Genomic DNA, 16521 nt, shown 5'->3' with positions numbered 1-16521 from the left:
CCATGGTGCAAATTCTCCTCCTGTGGTTGATTTCAGTTTCCTGATGCGGCATTGCTGAATACGGGGTTGGAAGGGCGTGGGTGCAGCCGGCTCTCAGGGACCAGTAGGCGCAAGCTTCAGCACAGCCCTGTCAGTGCCCAGGCCTGATCCCCACTCTGGTATGAGGAGGCCTCTCCACTCTGTGTCTGTGAGCCCTCCCTGGGCCCCAGGCCCAGCATCTCAGACGAAGGGGGTGGGACTCGTCCTGGGTAGTGAGGCCCATCGGGGTGCAGGAGCCCAATCTTGAGATCTTGCTATCAGATTTCACAGCTGGGATGCAAACCCCCAGATTCCCCAGCTCAGCAACTTGGAGCCGCACTGGCTCCACTGAAGTGTGGCTGCTCCATCCGTCCCTGGAATTTAGGGCTGGGCCTGGTGCTCTGCTCCAGCCACAGAGTCCTTAGGACCCAGCCTCAGAGCTCAGCCACCCAGTGGGGCTCAAGGTCAGGCACAGTGGTGGGATCAGGATGTTCCATTATGGCCGTGACGCTTATGAGCACTTGCTGTATGCCAGGCTGTGCTGAACGTTTGACGTTTCATTCATCGCATCTTCACACCCAGCCTATGAGGTGGGCGCTGGTTTTATTCCCAATTTACTGATGAGGAAACTGAGGCACTGAGAGGGTAACTCACTTGCCCAAGAGCATCCAGCTCATACCTGTAGGTGCCAGGATTCAATCCCAGGTTGGCTGAACGCTAAAACCTCTGCTCTTAAATCCTCAGCCCAGTATCTCCTCCCACTTGGCTTTACGAAGCACCTGCTATGTGCATCCCGTGGGCGGTAGACTGTACAGAGTTGACAAGAAGATGATAGTGGGTCTGTGTTGAAGAGGCTTAGAGGATGGGGAAGGGGAGGCAGCTAACCATTTCTTGAGCACCTACTATGTGCCAGGAAAGATGCCAGGTGCCTTACACAGCCGTCTTGATTAACTCTACAACAATCTCACGAGAAAGGTGAGACCCTTTCCACGTGACAGCCCAGGCCTGGGCTCTCAGGAACCTGTCTTCTTCTTTCCCAAATGGCCTCTAGCAGGTCACACTCCTCTGGGCCACATTTCCCCCTCTGGTTCCTTGACAGGAACTGCCCTAGGAGACCTCAAACCCTCTGCCAGTTACAGGTCAAAGCTTCTCAGAACAACAGGAGGTAGCCAGGCCATTTGGAAAGTATGGAGACTGTGGCCACAACTCCAGGCAAATTGCAGGGCCAGACGCTGGATATTGGATAGGTGACAGAGCTAGCTCCCTGGAGGCCTGGCTGGCACAGTCCATAGCCTTTGTAACCCCCCTGGGAGCCTGGGGAGGGGCGTCTGGGAATGTGGCTTCCTGCTCAGCTCCGGAAGTTGGGCCAAGATGGCTGGTGGTGGTTTGGTTGGCATCCCAGGTGGCCCTAGGACAAGGCCCCCAGGTTCCATCAAGGGTCCCTGGGGGCTGGATAGCCTATCTGAGGTCTCTTTTTAAGAAGAAAAGATTTCGCCACAAGCTCCCACCTAGGTGAGTGGGGGCGGGGAGAGGCAGGACACCTGTCTTGAAGTAGCAGTCGCATAACAAGTACCATTTTCCCCTCCTGAGGATCTGGGGTAACTGATAAAGATTATGGGAGGGCTTTAACTACTCCCTCAGGGCTACCACTGCTCTGGAATCAATGGTGCATCACCCCTCATACCCTGTTGAAGGATGTTGCAATACTTCTAAGCCTTGGGGCCAGCCCTGCTAGGCCCATTTCCCAGATGGGGTAACTGAGGCCCAGACTTTGGAAGGACTCACCAGATGGAGGCCAGCCAGGGAAAGAGTTCCAGGGATCTGAATTCCTCACCAGCCTGGCTGGGGTGCTGGGTGGGAAGTCAAGGAGGGAGACGGGGAAGCAGATCACGGGGCTACTCCTGTGGCTGGGCAGGGCCCTTCCGGAATTGCCAGTCTGGGCATTGACTCCTGAAATCAGTAAGTAGAGCCTTCGCGTTGGTGCCCAGCCCTGGGTTGACCTGACCGGAAAGAGTCCCTTCTGAGAACTCTTAGACAGGTAAACAACAAACTCATGGGGAGAGATAGTGTGTGTGTATCTGTCCGGGACAGGCCTTTCCAGTCACATTATCACATTTAAAACTCGAAAACTGTGCAAACCTGGAGCTGTGGGAGCAGAGAAAAAGGGGAGAAAACCTCTGCCTGGCATGGGAGGACATCCCGGAAGACTTCCTTGGAGAGGTGATATTTGAACTATGCCTTGAAGAACAATAATAATAATAGCAAACACTTTCTGAAAACTTCTTATGTGCCTGTCGGTGTTCTGAGATCTGTATCTGCTTCCTTCATATCTGTTTTATCTCATCTAATTCTCTCAAAACCCTGTGAGCGAGATACTATAATAACATATGGACCGATGAGAAAACCAAACCAGGGCACAGAGAGGTTAAGAGACTTGCCCAAGACCACACAGCTACCAATGGCAGAGTCAGCATTCAAATCCAGAGAGGCAAATCAATGACTGACTGTAAGACCTTCCGAGTGCTATTTAATCCCTCTGAACCTCAGTTTGTGTATCCATACAAGGGGGGGGGGGACTAGTACAATAGTAAGTAATGCATAGAATTATTGTGAGGACGAAGGTGAGCTAATCCTTGTAAAACGCTTAGAACAGTGCCCGGCACACAGTAAGCGTTCAAACAATTGTAGATGACTTTTATCATCGCCGTGGTGATCTTCAAGCCCTCCCCTCCCCCTCCGGCCGCGGCTTCCTCCCCCGCAGTGCCAGCCAGTGACGCGGGATCTGCCACACGCACAGTCTGGGTTTAATTGGAAACTAAAAGAGATGGAAGGGGATGTTCGCGGCCCCTCCCTTGACTCTGAAAAGGACCCCCAGGGAGGGTGTGACTCTCTCTAGCGACGCCTCCCGCCATCTCCGATACTGCTCCGGGATGGGACAACGAGGTCGGACCGAGAAGGCGGCGCCGGGATGGTAGGCAGGGGAGAGCCGGGGAGGTGTGAACGTGCTGGAGGCAGGGCAGGCAGGGGACATACTGTGTCTTCTGAGCCCGATGCCAACTCACTAGGAGCCTGCGGCCACGCCCATCATGGCCGTGGGCGGCTCTCCACCTGGCAGTCACAGCCTCCAGGCGCCCGGGGCTCCGAGGCCGGTGCGCTCTGGCACGCTTGGCTGGGGTGCCGGCAGAGGGCGCGCGAGGGGGCCCGGGAACTGGCGGGCGGGGTGCCCCGCGGGAGGCGGGATTGCGGGGAGGGCCCTGGGCCGCCCCTCCCGCCCCCTGTCCTCCCCGCCTGCCCACCGGGAGCGCTGGACTAGGAGGCAAGGGCTGGCGGTGTCCCCCGCGCGCTCAGCCGGCTCGGCGCCCAGCTCCTACCTGTAGAGTCTGGCGGGGGCGCCCCCTCCCCGGACACCTATCCTTTCTCCTCCTTCGGAAACCACTTGCTCAGCTACCCGCGTGTCGGACAGGCGGCGCTGGGATCCCGGGACAGGGTGCCAGGCTCGCTGTTTGTGACACGTAGACGCCCTCCCCGCCGCGGTACAGCCTCGGAACCTGGACGTCCTCCTGGCCGGAAAGTTTGGGGCTGGGCGCCATGGCCAAGAGCAGCTCCCTGAATGTCCGTGTCGTGGAGGGCCGGGCGCTGCCCGCCAAGGACGTGTGAGTACCCCCGGGGCCAGTCGGGGATGGGGGGCGTTCCAGGCATGGGATGGGGCGGGGGTCGCTCATTCCGCGTGCCAGGGAAGGTCGGTGAAGTGGGCGGGGGTTCTTGTCTGAGACCGAGTATTGAGGCAGATCCACCTTCATGGGGCGAGAGGCCCCACGCCTATCGCTTCATGGTGGGAGGGGACACCAAGACTTAGCAGATGCCCCGCCCCGCCCCCAGGAAAGGGGTGTCTTTGTTCCTGGGACGTGCTAAAGGGGGTCTTCCAGGGCTTCAGCCCTGGGGATTAGAGGGTCGGATTCTGTCAGAGCTGGGGAGGGGCTTTAGGGGTGGGGGGCTCTCTTTCTTAGTCCAGGCAGATGTTGGAGGTGGGGTTTCTCCAGGCCTGGGTGGGCACCTGTTAAGAGAACCCTGGGGAGGAGCCCCAGAGGGCCTGGGATCCAGGTGGCCCCAGGATTCCTCTGTGTGCATCTGGTATTTAGGTTTGCAGAGTGTCACCAAGTGGCCCACCGGCCACGCCTGGGGGAAACTGGGGTCCTCTTGACCCAAAACCCTAAGCTCCCCAGCCAGCAGCTCCCAGCCCAATGGGGACCTTCCCTGGATGCTAAGCCGCTTGAAGAGCCAACTTCCCCCTGCAGCCCCCTCCCTAGCCAGGTGTGATGGGGCTGGAGGACCCTCAGGTTCCCTTTAGTACCAGTCCTCGCTGTGCTTCCCTCAGGGCTAAGTCAGCAGTTGCCGAGTCAGCAGAATGGGGGGAGGGGGCCCCCTCCTGCCTGGCCTGGAGCCCAGAAGGGGCTCTAAGGGTGTCAGCACCTGAAACAGGTGTGTCCTGCCCTTGGCAGGACATTGGCTGTATGACCTTGAACCTAGTCCTGTTTGGGTTTGGATTTCCCATCTGGGCAATGAAAACCCTGGACAGGAGTCTCCAAGCCGCATGCAGCTGAGGGTGGAGAACCTCTTAGCATTTACCTGCTGGCCAGGTGAGCAGGACCGTGGATTCTGAGCCTTCGCACAGGCTGGGGCTTAGCTGTGCTCTGACTCCCCCAGCTGTGGGCCCCCAGTGAGGAGTATCCTACCTTTGACTTCATGAACATCCCCCCTCCCCAGCCCTGCAGCTATGTCAAGGGGGAAGCTGCAGAGAGCAGTTCTAGCTCCCCGCATCCTCATCAGCGACCTCAAGAAAACACGCACCTGGGGAAGGCAGAGAGCTCGCTTGCTGTGCAAATGCAGCATCTGGACGAGCCCCCTGATTCCCCTCTTATGAGATGCCCTCTCAGAGCACCCGACAATTAGTGATTCTGGAACTGTCGAGGCAGTGAGGTCAGGACTGGGGACCTGCCAGCTGCTGACCTGGCCAGCTGCTCCGGCCCCTCCACCAGTCCCGGGTGAGGGCGATGAGGGAGTGACGGATGTTGTCCTTGGACCCGGCCATGGCTCGCAGGGCTCCCTCTGCCTCTTCTGCGGAGGGAGTTGACTCATACCTGGTCCCTGCGTCTCTTGGCCACCCCTCCTCCCCCAAGTTCCCGGGCCAAGGTGAGCTCTGAGGTGGGCCATGCCCCAGAACCAGAGAGGAGAGTGACTAAGCCCCAGTGGGGGATCCAGCCACACTGCCTCAGTTTCCCTGGCTGTTGGTGCCCTTCAGAGGGGCTCCCTCAGAGCGTGCTGGGATCTCCATGCCTGTGGGGACTCTTAGATGGATATGTCCTCTCTTCCCTCTCCTAAGGGAGAGGGCCCAGATTCTTCCTGAAGCCTCACCCGGTTTGAGGGGGTTTGGGCCTGGCTTGGGAGGAGGCCTCAGTTGATAATTTGAGAGTTATTTCTGTCATTAATAATAGCAGCTGTTATGTCTTTGACGGCTTCCTATGGGCCAGGTCCTGTGTTTAACACTTCCAGTAGTCCTATTAGCATTTCCATTTTACAAATGGGCAAACCGAGGCTCAGAGAGGCAAAGTCACTTGCCCAAGGTCACAGAGCTGGGATTTGAACCCTGACTGCCCCCATGCCCCAACCAGACTGGGCAGGCAACGGCAGATGGGCCTGCTTTCCCATGCTTGAGGTGGGGCAGGAGCCGTGGGAGAGGCCAAGGGTCTAGAGAGATTGAGGGTCTGGAAGGGGCAGCTCCCTTCCGCCACTGTTGCCCCTGCCTGATAGGAGCCTGATAAGGCCCTTGTGCGTCAGAGTCCTGGAGCTGACGTGCTTGGCTCCCATGAGGGACCCAGGGGTCAGGCTGGGTAGACGGGAGGAGGCGTGGCTCCCAGCCCTTTTCTATGGATCCCAGCCCATTTGCCCCACATCTGCTGCTGGGGAAACCGAGGGATTGGAGCCCGCCTAAAAGAAGCTCAGGGAGAGAGGACCCAGAGAGAGAAATGAGATAGAGGGGGTTACCAGCCACGGGCATCCAGGGGGGTGGAGCCCGATGGGAAAACTGAGGCTCGCAGGGTTACTCCGCCCAATGGGTTTGGGATAGATCAGATGGGAAAACTGAGGCCTGGGGCACTACGCAGAAGGGAGGTCAGAGGTAGAACCCAGAGAGGAGTTCAGGGACACAGGACACCAACCAGTCTGAGGTGTGCAGGGATGGAGAGCAGATGGGGAAATGAAGGTACACCCGGCAGAGGGAACTAGAGGAAGGAGTCCACAGAGGGAACCGAGGCATGGGGAGGGCTCAGCCAGCAGACGAGGTTGGAGCAGCTCCCGGTGCCAGCGGCCCTCTTCCTGGGAATCCCCGAGGCATTTGTGGATCAATGACAAACGGAGCTGAGAGAGGGGGCAGAGAGAGGTCGGGGGCTGGGGTGTCAGGGGAGGGGGCCATCTGGACAAGGGATCGTGAGCTGGGGTGCAGGCATTGGTGAAGAACATGTGTGCCGAACCCCACAGACCTGGGTTCAAATTCTGACTCTGCGGTGGTGGGAGGAGGTGAGGGTGGGGAAATACAGCTCCTCCCCCCAGGAAATCAGATTTCGGAAGTTGCAGGTAGCCATGGAGACAGACACTAAACGGAGAGAAACGGAGCAAGATGATTTCACATGCTCAGAGGGATCGGAGATCAATTTTACACTGTCTACTGTTGGAGGACAGTGGTGATCAAGGACCACCTCTCTGAGGCGGTGACTTTTGGGCTGAGGTTTGAATAATAGGATGGAGCCAGCCATGACAAGATCAGGAACAGAGCGGGTGTCTTAGTTAGGTGGAACAGCAAGTGCAAAGGCCCTGAGGCTGGACTGAGCTTAGTGGAAGACAAAGGAAGCCTGTGTGATGGGAAGGGGGCGGGGGTTGGGGAAAGAGATGAGGGCCCCTGGTCGATAGCTTGGGATGGACTAGTAACTCTTACTATGAAGCGGGGCTGGAACTGGCTTTGGTTGGCCTATGGCTCATGGCTACTCAAGGGGATGGAGCCCATTTCTCCTACTGGTTGAGTTTTGAGGTCTGGGTGCCCTGGTCTGTGCCTGCAGTGAGAGCAGCTGTCCATCCTCGCTGAAGGCTGAGCTATGGGGAGTCCCGTCCCAGGGAAACTCCCAATGGAGAGGGCAATGCTTACCCTGAGGGTGGTGTTCAGGCACCTGTGGGAAAGCTCTGGGGTCGGCCATGATGCATCGCACCGTGCATTAGCTTCTTTAGCTCCTCCAACCACCCTAGGGGGTATGTGAAAATATTACACCCGACTTACGGAGCAGAGAAACTGAGGCCCACAGAGGGAAGGGGTCTTGCCAGGGTTCCACAGTTAGTAAACTTGGGGCCAGGGATGATTCCCTAGCAGAGCACGTGCTCTGGACCACCGCTTTGGGCTTCCTGTGACCGGGACTCCAAATTTTCTGGCTTCATGTCTCAATGTTCTATTTCTTTGGGTGGAAGCCCAGGGCCCATTCAAGGAGGTCCGCAGTGGGTGGGCTGGACAGCCATGACATCGTCTGCTGGTCCCCAGAGGTCCTGCCTCCACTGAACTTGCTGTGTGACCCTGGGCAAATCCCCTCCCCTCTCTGGGCCTTAGTTGCCCCCATCTGTAAAATGAAGGCAGATTGGGATCCCCACCCACGGCTGCTCCCCCAAGCCCGCTCCCCAAACCTCCTCCTTCTGCAGGTCTGGGAGCAGTGACCCCTACTGCATAGTGAAAGTGGACGACGAAGTGGTGGCCAGGTAAGGAGGGGAGGGCAAAGGGAGCAGGGCCAGGAGACGGGGCTCCATCTTGACCTGGGGAGTCCAGGCACAAGAATTCACGTTGAAAAGAGGACCTGGGGGAGGGCAACATTTACCCCAAGGGGATACTCGCGGGCCTGATGGTGGGTGCTTTGTACCCTGGCCATGGGCCCAGACAGAGGGGGCGCCGGCTCCCCTCTCCATCTGGTCCCACCAACTGGCCGACATCTTCCCCCTTCCCTCTTGTCCTGATGATGTCCCTGCTGGCGTCCTGGGCTGACTCAGTGGCGGCCAGATTGTACCTTCCGCAGTGGCCTCCCCGGGGATGGGCATCTCACGCTTGGCTGGGCTGGCTGGTTCCGGGCCTGCTGGGTGCTGCGGGCACCGGGGTGTGTACGTGTGTGTGTGCGGGGGGGTGGGGGGGCGTGCATGTGCGCCCGGCTGGGCCTGCTTGTGAGTGTGTGTCGGGATGTCGGAGGGCTGGTGTGAATGCCTGCGACCACTGGTGCGTGTCCCTGGGGGTGTGCAGGCTCAGAGGTTCATGTTGTGTACCAGCGTGGGGGGGTATACGTGTGTGTGCACACGTGGGCTGCCGTGTACATGCACGTGTGCACCAATGCCTGCTTATTTGGGTACACAGGCGCCACTGTGAACACATGTGAGGATGTGAAGATGTTTGGTGTGTGTGAGCGAGTCTCGGGCTGGGGAGACATCGGGCTGTGCTGTGCTGGGCTGGACTGAAGGACGGCTCTCAGCCCCCGCAGGCCTGAAGGGTGTGGGTGGGCCGGCGGCTGAGGCCTCGGTTCCTATGGAGACAGCAGGATTCAGCATCCTCCTGGCACCAGTTCTGGTCCAGATGGGCCGGGAGCTGGGGGCAGGGAGCCCGTGTGGAGAAGGGTAGCCTGCAGCGCACCAGCCGACCAACCCCCATCATTCTCTCTGTGCTTGTGTTGCCCCTTATCGCATGCTGTGACCCCACCCCCAAACCCACAGACTGACTTTCCGTGTGACCCCAGGCTCTCACCCCCTCTGGGCTCTGAGGAGCTTCTCAGCTCGGGGGCTGGGGAGCCTGAGGGGCCTTCCAGCCGGGAAGAGGTCAGGGTAGCGGGAAGAGGGTGTTTGGAGAGAAGAGTCCGTCTGATGCTGGGGCCCTGGGCTGTGTGTGTGTGTGTGTGTGTGTGTCCACGTTCATACTCTTTGCTGGGGAAGGGTGTGTGGAAGGAAGGAGGAAGACAGTGGCAGGTGTGCAGACCAAATTTTGCAACCGTAAATTTTGGTGTGTCTTCACTGGGCAAAGTAGGTTCTTTTCTCCCCATTGTGTAAAGGGAAGTGCATCTGCAGAGGTGTTGGGGTGAAGATGTATGTGTGTCTGTTTCTGGGTTTGTCTTGGTCCCCGACCCTCCGGGGTTCCCCTTGCTTACTGAGTGCTCTGGCCTCTGCTGACTTCATGGTCTCCTGGCCCCTCACACATCCCTGCCTCCCAACCACCATCTTCTTGTTCCTCAAACTCACCATTCCTGCCTCAGGGCCTTTGCATGTGCTCGTGCTCTTCCAGCCATGCGGAATACTTGTTCTCATCCTTTCTCCCTGCTTTGCCTGACTAGCTCCTGCAGGAAGCCTTTCCTGACCCCTCCTGTCCTCACCCCAGTGGGCACCACTGAGCTAACCGATCACAGAACTTCTTTCACTGTGTCACAAGGGCTCAGGAGGGAACACCAGTCTGCTGAGCAAGGCTCTGTGGGGGTGGGGACCTTGGGTGGGGACCTCTGATTCTCCATAGCCCCCAAGACTTGGCACATAGGTCAGGGTGAGTGTTTATGGAGTGAATGAATGAATGGATGGATGGAATCGTGTGTCTTGTCAGTTACTGTGTGACAGTGTGATTCTGCGTGTGTATCTCTGCTGCATATCACCCTCTGTATGTGAGTGTGTGTCTGTGGGTCTATGTGTGTCTCCATGTTCGGGCATTTCTTTTCTCTGTGTCTCTGTGTGAATGTTTCTGTTTTCTCTCTGTGTGTCTGCACGTGTCTATATGTAGAAACACACAGATATGTGTTTCTAGAAAATTTTGAGGATGCATATGTATATCTGTATATGTGTGAATGTGTCTCTTTGTGTCTCTGGCTTCCTTGGTATATCTGTGAATATTTCTGTTTCAGTGTGTATCCCCATGGGAGTGTGTGGTGTGTGTGTGTGTGTGTGTGTGTTGAGGTCCCTGGGTGTGTGAGGGTCAGGGTTTGTGTGTGTATTTGTGTGTGTTTCCATGCCTGGATTCTTGAGTGTATGAGTGTGTGTGTTTGTAGCTGTATTTGAGTGTATTTGAGTAGCTCTGGGTGTGTATGTGTCTGGATCCCTGTGTGTGTGTGTGTGTGTGTGTCCCCAGGTATCTGCTGCCTGTGTGGCCTGAAGGCCCCCAGCCCCCCATGTCCCCTTTTGCAGGACAGCAACCATCTGGCGAAGCCTGAGCCCCTTCTGGGGGGAGGAGTACACAGTGCACCTGCCCCTGGATTTCCACCATCTGGCCTTCTATGTGCTGGACGAGGATACCGTGGGGTGTGTGTGCTGGGGACCCAAGCCTGGGCATCTGAGGGAAGGCGGGACACCCTAATACACAGTACCCACCCACCCAGCCGTTGATGCCTTGCCTCCACCTCTCCACGGGCGGGGCAGGGGTCGCTAAGTTGGACCCTCATCTGCCTGCCTTTCTGCAGGCACGACGACATCATAGGCAAGATCTCACTGAGCAGGGAGGCCATTACAGCTGACCCCCGAGGTGGGTGAGGGGCACTGGCCCCCAGCCGGGCAGAGGGCAGAGCGGGTGGCAGTTGTAAGGGCGTAGCCAGCAGCACGGGGCAACACAGAGCCTTCAGGGGAAAATTATTTTGGTTGTTGCTTTTGTTTTTCATTTTAATTTAGTTCGTGTATTGAGCGGTTAGCTTATTTACATAGGTCAAGATTCAGAAGATACAATTAGCCATGAAACTGTCCCTCTTACCCCAGCTACTCCATTCTTTTTTTTTTTTTTGGCCACACTGCATGGCATGCCGGATCTTAGTTCCCCAACCAGGGATCCAGCCCACACCCCCTGCAGTGGAAGCGGGGAGTCTTAACCACTGGACTGCCGGGGAAGTCCCCCCAGCTACTCCATTCTCATCCTCAGTGTTGTCAGTTTCTTGTATGTCCTTCTAGGGACATTTTAAATATATGCAAGCAAGTAACAATAGTAATAGCAGCAAACACTTATATAGTGCTTACTGTATGCTGAACACTTTCTAAGTGCTTTACACGTATCAATTCACTTAATTATCGTGATAACCCTAAGAGATAGGTACTCTTGTTATGCCCACTCTATAGGTGAACAAACTGAGGCACAGGGGGTTAAATAACTTGCCCAAGATCACAAAGTTATTAAGTGGGACAGCTGGGATTTGAACCAAGTTGTCTAGTTCCAGAGTCTGTGATCTTAATTTTAATTAATTTATTTATTTTGGCTGTGCTGGGTCTTCGTTTCTGTGCGAGGGCTTTCTCTAGTTGTGGCAAGAGGGGGCCACTCTTCATCACGGTGCGCGGGCCTCTCACTGTCGCGGCCTCTCTTGTTGCGGAGCACAGGCTCCAGACGCACAGGCTCAGCAGTTGTGGCTCACGGGCCTAGTTGCTCCGCGGCATGTGGGATCCTCCCAGGCCAGGGCTCGAACCCGTGTCCCCTGCATTAGCAGGCAGATTCTCAACCACTGCGCCACCAGGGAAGACCCAGAGTCTGTGATCTTAACTCTATACTATATGTGTTTTTATTCTCTGCTTATAGGAATGGTAGCCTATTAAACTCATCTGTTCTGTACCCTGTCTTTTCACTTCACCATGTACCTTGGAGATCTTTCCCTAATGGTGTCCCCAGAGCTTCCGCATTCTTTGATCTTCGTATGACTCCGTGGCGTTCCATTGTGCCACCCAGTGCTGGCTGTGCCATCATTTATTTGTCTGGTCCCCTCGTGATGGACACTTGGGTTGTTGACAGTCTTTTCCTAGTTCAAACAATGCTGCAATGACTAGCCTTGTACAAACGTGACTGCACACATATATGCAAGTTACATCAATCAGCTTGATAAATTCCTAGAGGTGGATTTGCTGGATCAAAGCGTACCCACATTAGCACATTTGATAGTTATTATAGTAATTAAGTTACCCTCCCTGGAGGAGTTAACAGTTTAACCCATCCTGTACCCTTGCCAACAAATACCAAACGCTTGGATCTTGTATTTGATAGGTAAAAAAAAATTGCCTCTTAGCGTGGGTTATTTTGCATTTCTCTATGAGTGAGATTTTTTTTTTTATTCAAACAGAAAGTCACAGAAATTATAATCATCTTCATCAGTTCACTGAGTCCCATGTAATTAAGTTTTTTTCATCTTGATCTTTTGTTAGCACTTTTATGAATTCATCAGTTTTCCATTAGAGTTCTGAATCTATGAGTGAGATTGAAGACCTTTTTATATATTCAAGAGTCACTTTATTTCCTTTTTTGTCTATTGTCTATTCACATTGTATGTGTATTGTTCACCCACTGAGTTGTTGCCTTTTCTTACTGATTTGTAGGAGCCCTTTACATGTGAGGAAAATGTCATATTAGCTGCAAAATGTTTTTCTCCCTTGTGGCTTATATTTTGACTTTGATTACAATTTTTTCCAGAAGAAAATTTGTTTCTTTTTTTGTAGTCAACAATTTTTTTTGGCTTTTGATTTTCTGTGATACCTAAAAGGCTTTCTCAACCCTAAGATTAAGACAATTATTTTTTACATGATTCTTTCAAGCAACAATTTGTTTCCATTTTTTTTTTTTTGCAGTTAAGTCTTTCATCTATTTGGAATTTACCCAGATACAAAGTATGGGGTAGGGACTAAACTTTACTATTTTTTGTCTAGATGACTACTACTTGTCTTGACACCATTTATTGAATAATATAATAATATATTTTTTCATTAGTGAGCGTTAGTTGACAGCCTATGTGCCAATCATCATAATCATCACTCCGATTTAATGAGGGCTTATTATGTGCCAGGCACAATGCTAAGTACTTTACATTTAGTCCTCACAACACCAAATGAAGTATGCACCAGAATGATCTCAAATTCACAGCTGATGGGAAGTGAGGCTTGGAGAGGTGGGGTGACTTGTCCCTCCTAGATGTTGCAGAGGTGGGAATTGACACCAGGCTGTGCCTGCCTCCTAAGTCTGTGTTCTTAACCTGTCCACTGAGCTGTCCCCAGTGTGCCTCAAACATCCACCCAAGGGGGTGGAATTAAATTAATGACATCTAAGGCTTAACTTCAAGGAACTTATGGACAGATAGAAAAATAAAACACATTTACCCAGAACAGGGAGGAAGAAAAAATCGAAACTGTCTTGTGTCTGTGGGTGCCTTTTATTTTTTAAAACGACTGCAATGTGGGGTGGAGGTATGTGAGGCATCACTGGCATGATAGAGGGCAGTGAGGGCTAGTGTGGTCAAGGAAGGCTTCCTGGAGGAAGGGGAATGAGTTAGTTCTTAAAGATGCTTTGGCAAAGATGCTAAGGCACATCTCCATGGATCCTCTTCTGAGGTCAGGTGTGAGCCAGGCCAGATGGAATACTCGATGGGGGTTGATTGGGGAGGAGGCCAGAGTCTGGACTTTCTTCTGGAGACACTAGGGAGTCATCGATGGTGCCTGAGTAAGACAGTGAAGAGATTGGAGCCATAATATCAGAGGATGCACTGACAGAAGAGATTACATACATTTTCAGAAGGTTTCTGTGCTGCTGTGTGGATATGGGATCACAGTGGGACAGGAGTAGATGTGGGAGATCAATTAGGTATCTGTTGCAATAATCAAGTGAGAAAAACTGATGGCATCCTGGACTTGGGGGTAGCGGTGGAGCTAGAGAGGTGAGATGCAACTTACACTTCCAGCAGCATGAGGGAACTAGATCCTCAGAAGGGCCCTCCTGCCACATAACAGTGAGATCCGGAATTACATGCAATTCCTAATACATTGTTGGAAGGATGTAAAGAAGGAAAAAACTCTCAGCATTCCTCCCCCCACCTCCTGCAAATCATGAGCTAAAACCTAATGGGGAGTGGTGAGCAACAAGAAAGGAAATCAGGAAGGAGTTCCCTGAAAGTAAATGTCAATATCAAACTCACAGTCAACAAACAGACTGAATCTTAGGCTAGGGGGAAGGCAGATATTACTGAATCTGAGAATTCCCCATTAGATTGAGACCCTTAAAAGGTTCCAGAATAAGCAGCCACCACTGCCCTCCAGGGATAAGCATCTTCACGTTGAATTTCCCACAGAGTGAGCTCCAACAAGCATGGCTTCACAATCAAAGAACACCACACACTCAAGGAAGTGTGCCATGCCACCATGAGCGAGAGTCAGCAGAGACAATGGCCCTCAGATCTAGACCCATAAAGGCTTTAGATTCTGTATTTATGATTATAGAAATTTAAAAAATTCAATAAGTTAATCACCAGAAAGGGCCAGCAATAACCATGATAAATTAAAGCAATACCTTAAAAAAATAGACTGACTTGGAAAAGAACCAAATCAAACTTTTAGAGATAAAAAGTACAATTGTTGACACTGAAAACTGAGTGGCTGAGTTCAACAGCAGATCGTTCATTCAGAAAGAAATTATTTAAACCTTAGCGCAGAGAAATGAGAAGGAAAGTACAAAAGAGAAGTTGAAGGCATAGAAAATAACTGAGAAGGTCTAACATTCATTTAATTGGAGTCCTAGAAGCAGAAGATAGAAAAAGCTGGGGAGAGGAAATGATAAAAAAAATTGACCACATGGAATTTTCCAAAACTCAAGGAAGGGCATGAGTCCATAAGCAGGAGAAGCACAACCTGTACTAAGCAGGATAAAAAAAAAAAAAAAAAAAATCCTTACCTAGACACATTGTGGGGAAACTGCAGCAAACATCAAAGCCATAGTCCTTAAACTTGGAAAAGATAGACTATTCACACAAGATCAATTATTAGGCTGAAATGACTTCCCAATAACTACAATCAAAGCTGGAAGTCAGTGAACAATATCTCTAAAGTGTTGAGAGAAATGAGGGAGAGGGAGAAGGAGAGAGGGAGAGGTTAAGACTGAGACTAAGATTGACTTGATTGATTCAAGCAGAGAGCCTGAATGAAGGCTCAGAGATAGGAATGTCCAAGTATTTTTTTGTTTTTTGTTTTTTTCCGTGGTACACCGGCTTCTCACTGTTGCAGCCTCTCCCGTTGCGGAGCACAGGCTCCGGATGCACAGGCTCTGGACGCGCAGGCTCAGCGGCCATGGCTCACGGGCCTAGCCACTCCGCGGCATGTGGGATCTTCCCGGACCGGGGCACGAACCCGTGTTCCCTGCATCGGCAGGCGGACTCTCAACCACTGCGCCACCAGGGAAGCCCCCAAGGTTTTTATTGAGGGGGGAGTATATTGGGACTAAATGATGCGGGGCTTTATGTATCAGGATGAAGAGTGTGATAGTACATGGTTAGGGGCATTGGCCCTAGAACTATACTGCCTGTGTTTAAATCCTAGCTCTGCTGTTTACTAGCTGTGGGATCATGGGCAAAGCTCCTTCCTCGCTGTGCCTCATTTTCCTCATCTGGAAGTAGGGATAATTACAGTACCTACAACAGAAAGCTAACATGAGAGGTCCAAGACTCAATACCTTTTTAATGTTAATTGAATTTTTAAGTTAATGCACTGTCTAGACCACGGTAGGTGCTTAATGAATGTTAGTGCCTGCGCCCTCCAGGAATTGATAGCTGGATCAACCTGAGCCATGTGGACCCTGATGCAGAGGTGCAGGGTGAGATCTGCCTGGCCGTGCAGATGCTGGAGGATGTGAGGGGCCGTTGTCTTCGCTGTCACGTGCTCCAGGCCAGGTATGGTCATGATGGGGGATTGGATGGGAGGATGGTCTGGGATTGAGCAGAAATCCACTGGGTCCTCCTGCCTTGAGACCACCTCTCTCCTGGCACACTTCTGGGCTCACAACCAGGATCCTTGGCAGGCAAACGGTCCAAGCTCACCAGGTTGCAAATTTCTTGGGTTAAAGCACAAACAAAATCTTTGTTGGGGCCCCAGTGACTAGCAACCAAAGGCCAGATACTCAGGATGACCAGACAGATGAGTGTGGAGGTGTATTAATCAAATTGTAAGTGATAGACACCCAGTTCATACTGGCTTAAGCAGATTGGCTTGTATGAATGGCATGTAGCTTCAGGCATGGCTGGATCCAGGTGCTCCAACAGTGACATCAGGACTCTGTAGAAATAGATTCCTTGGATGTCTTTTGTATTAACTTCATCCTCAGACAGTCTCTCCCCCAGGTAGGGGCAAAGATGACCCCAGAAGCCCCAGACTGGCATGCTATCAACTTGGCAGCTCCAATGGAGAAAGAACTTCTGTCTTTCACCATTTCCAACCAATATCCTGGGACTAATTCTTATTGACCCAATCTGGGGTACATGCCTATCACTAAACCAATTACACTGACTCTGACTGGTCAGGCCTGAGTTCCAAGCCCATTCCTGCAGTGGAAGGAGGGATCAACTCATATAAGTCATGTGGACTGGGAGAGAGGGAGGGATAGGTCCTGTCCCAAAGAAACATAAGAAGGAAGACGGATGCAGGACCAGTAAAACCCACAGATGAACCTCCAGGGGCAGCAGC

At 52.8% G+C, this 16521-nt stretch overlaps 1 protein-coding gene across 7 annotated transcripts in view; it reads left to right on the top strand.

The window, feature by feature from the left end:
- Nucleotides 1-3591: 3591 nt before the first annotated feature.
- The window catches only part of RASAL1 (RAS protein activator like 1), a gene marked incomplete at its 5' end in the record, with an annotated part of 29310 nt that continues 16380 nt past the window's right edge, over nt 3592-16521 (top strand). For 4 of the 7 annotated variants that reach the window (XM_082668083.1, XM_082668081.1, XM_082668082.1 and 1 more), the window contains 5 exons: nt 3607-3671; nt 7753-7809; nt 10249-10362; nt 10521-10582; nt 15602-15731. In XM_082668083.1, coding sequence (XP_082524209.1) covers nt 3607-3671; nt 7753-7809; nt 10249-10362; nt 10521-10582; nt 15602-15731 — 428 coding nt within the window. Of the gene's footprint in view, nt 3672-7752; nt 7810-10248; nt 10363-10520; nt 10583-15601; nt 15732-16521 lie in introns of all 7 variants that reach the window. The other 3 variants (XM_082668087.1, XM_082668084.1, XM_082668086.1) reach the window with 2 other exon arrangements.

Source organism: Grampus griseus (genome assembly GCF_964374135.1).
Source record: "Grampus griseus genome assembly, chromosome: 12".
Taxonomy (NCBI): Eukaryota; Metazoa; Chordata; class Mammalia; order Artiodactyla; family Delphinidae; genus Grampus; species Grampus griseus.
The sequence above is the reverse complement of the archived record's forward strand: the minus strand, read 5'-3'. Positions and strand labels throughout refer to the sequence as shown.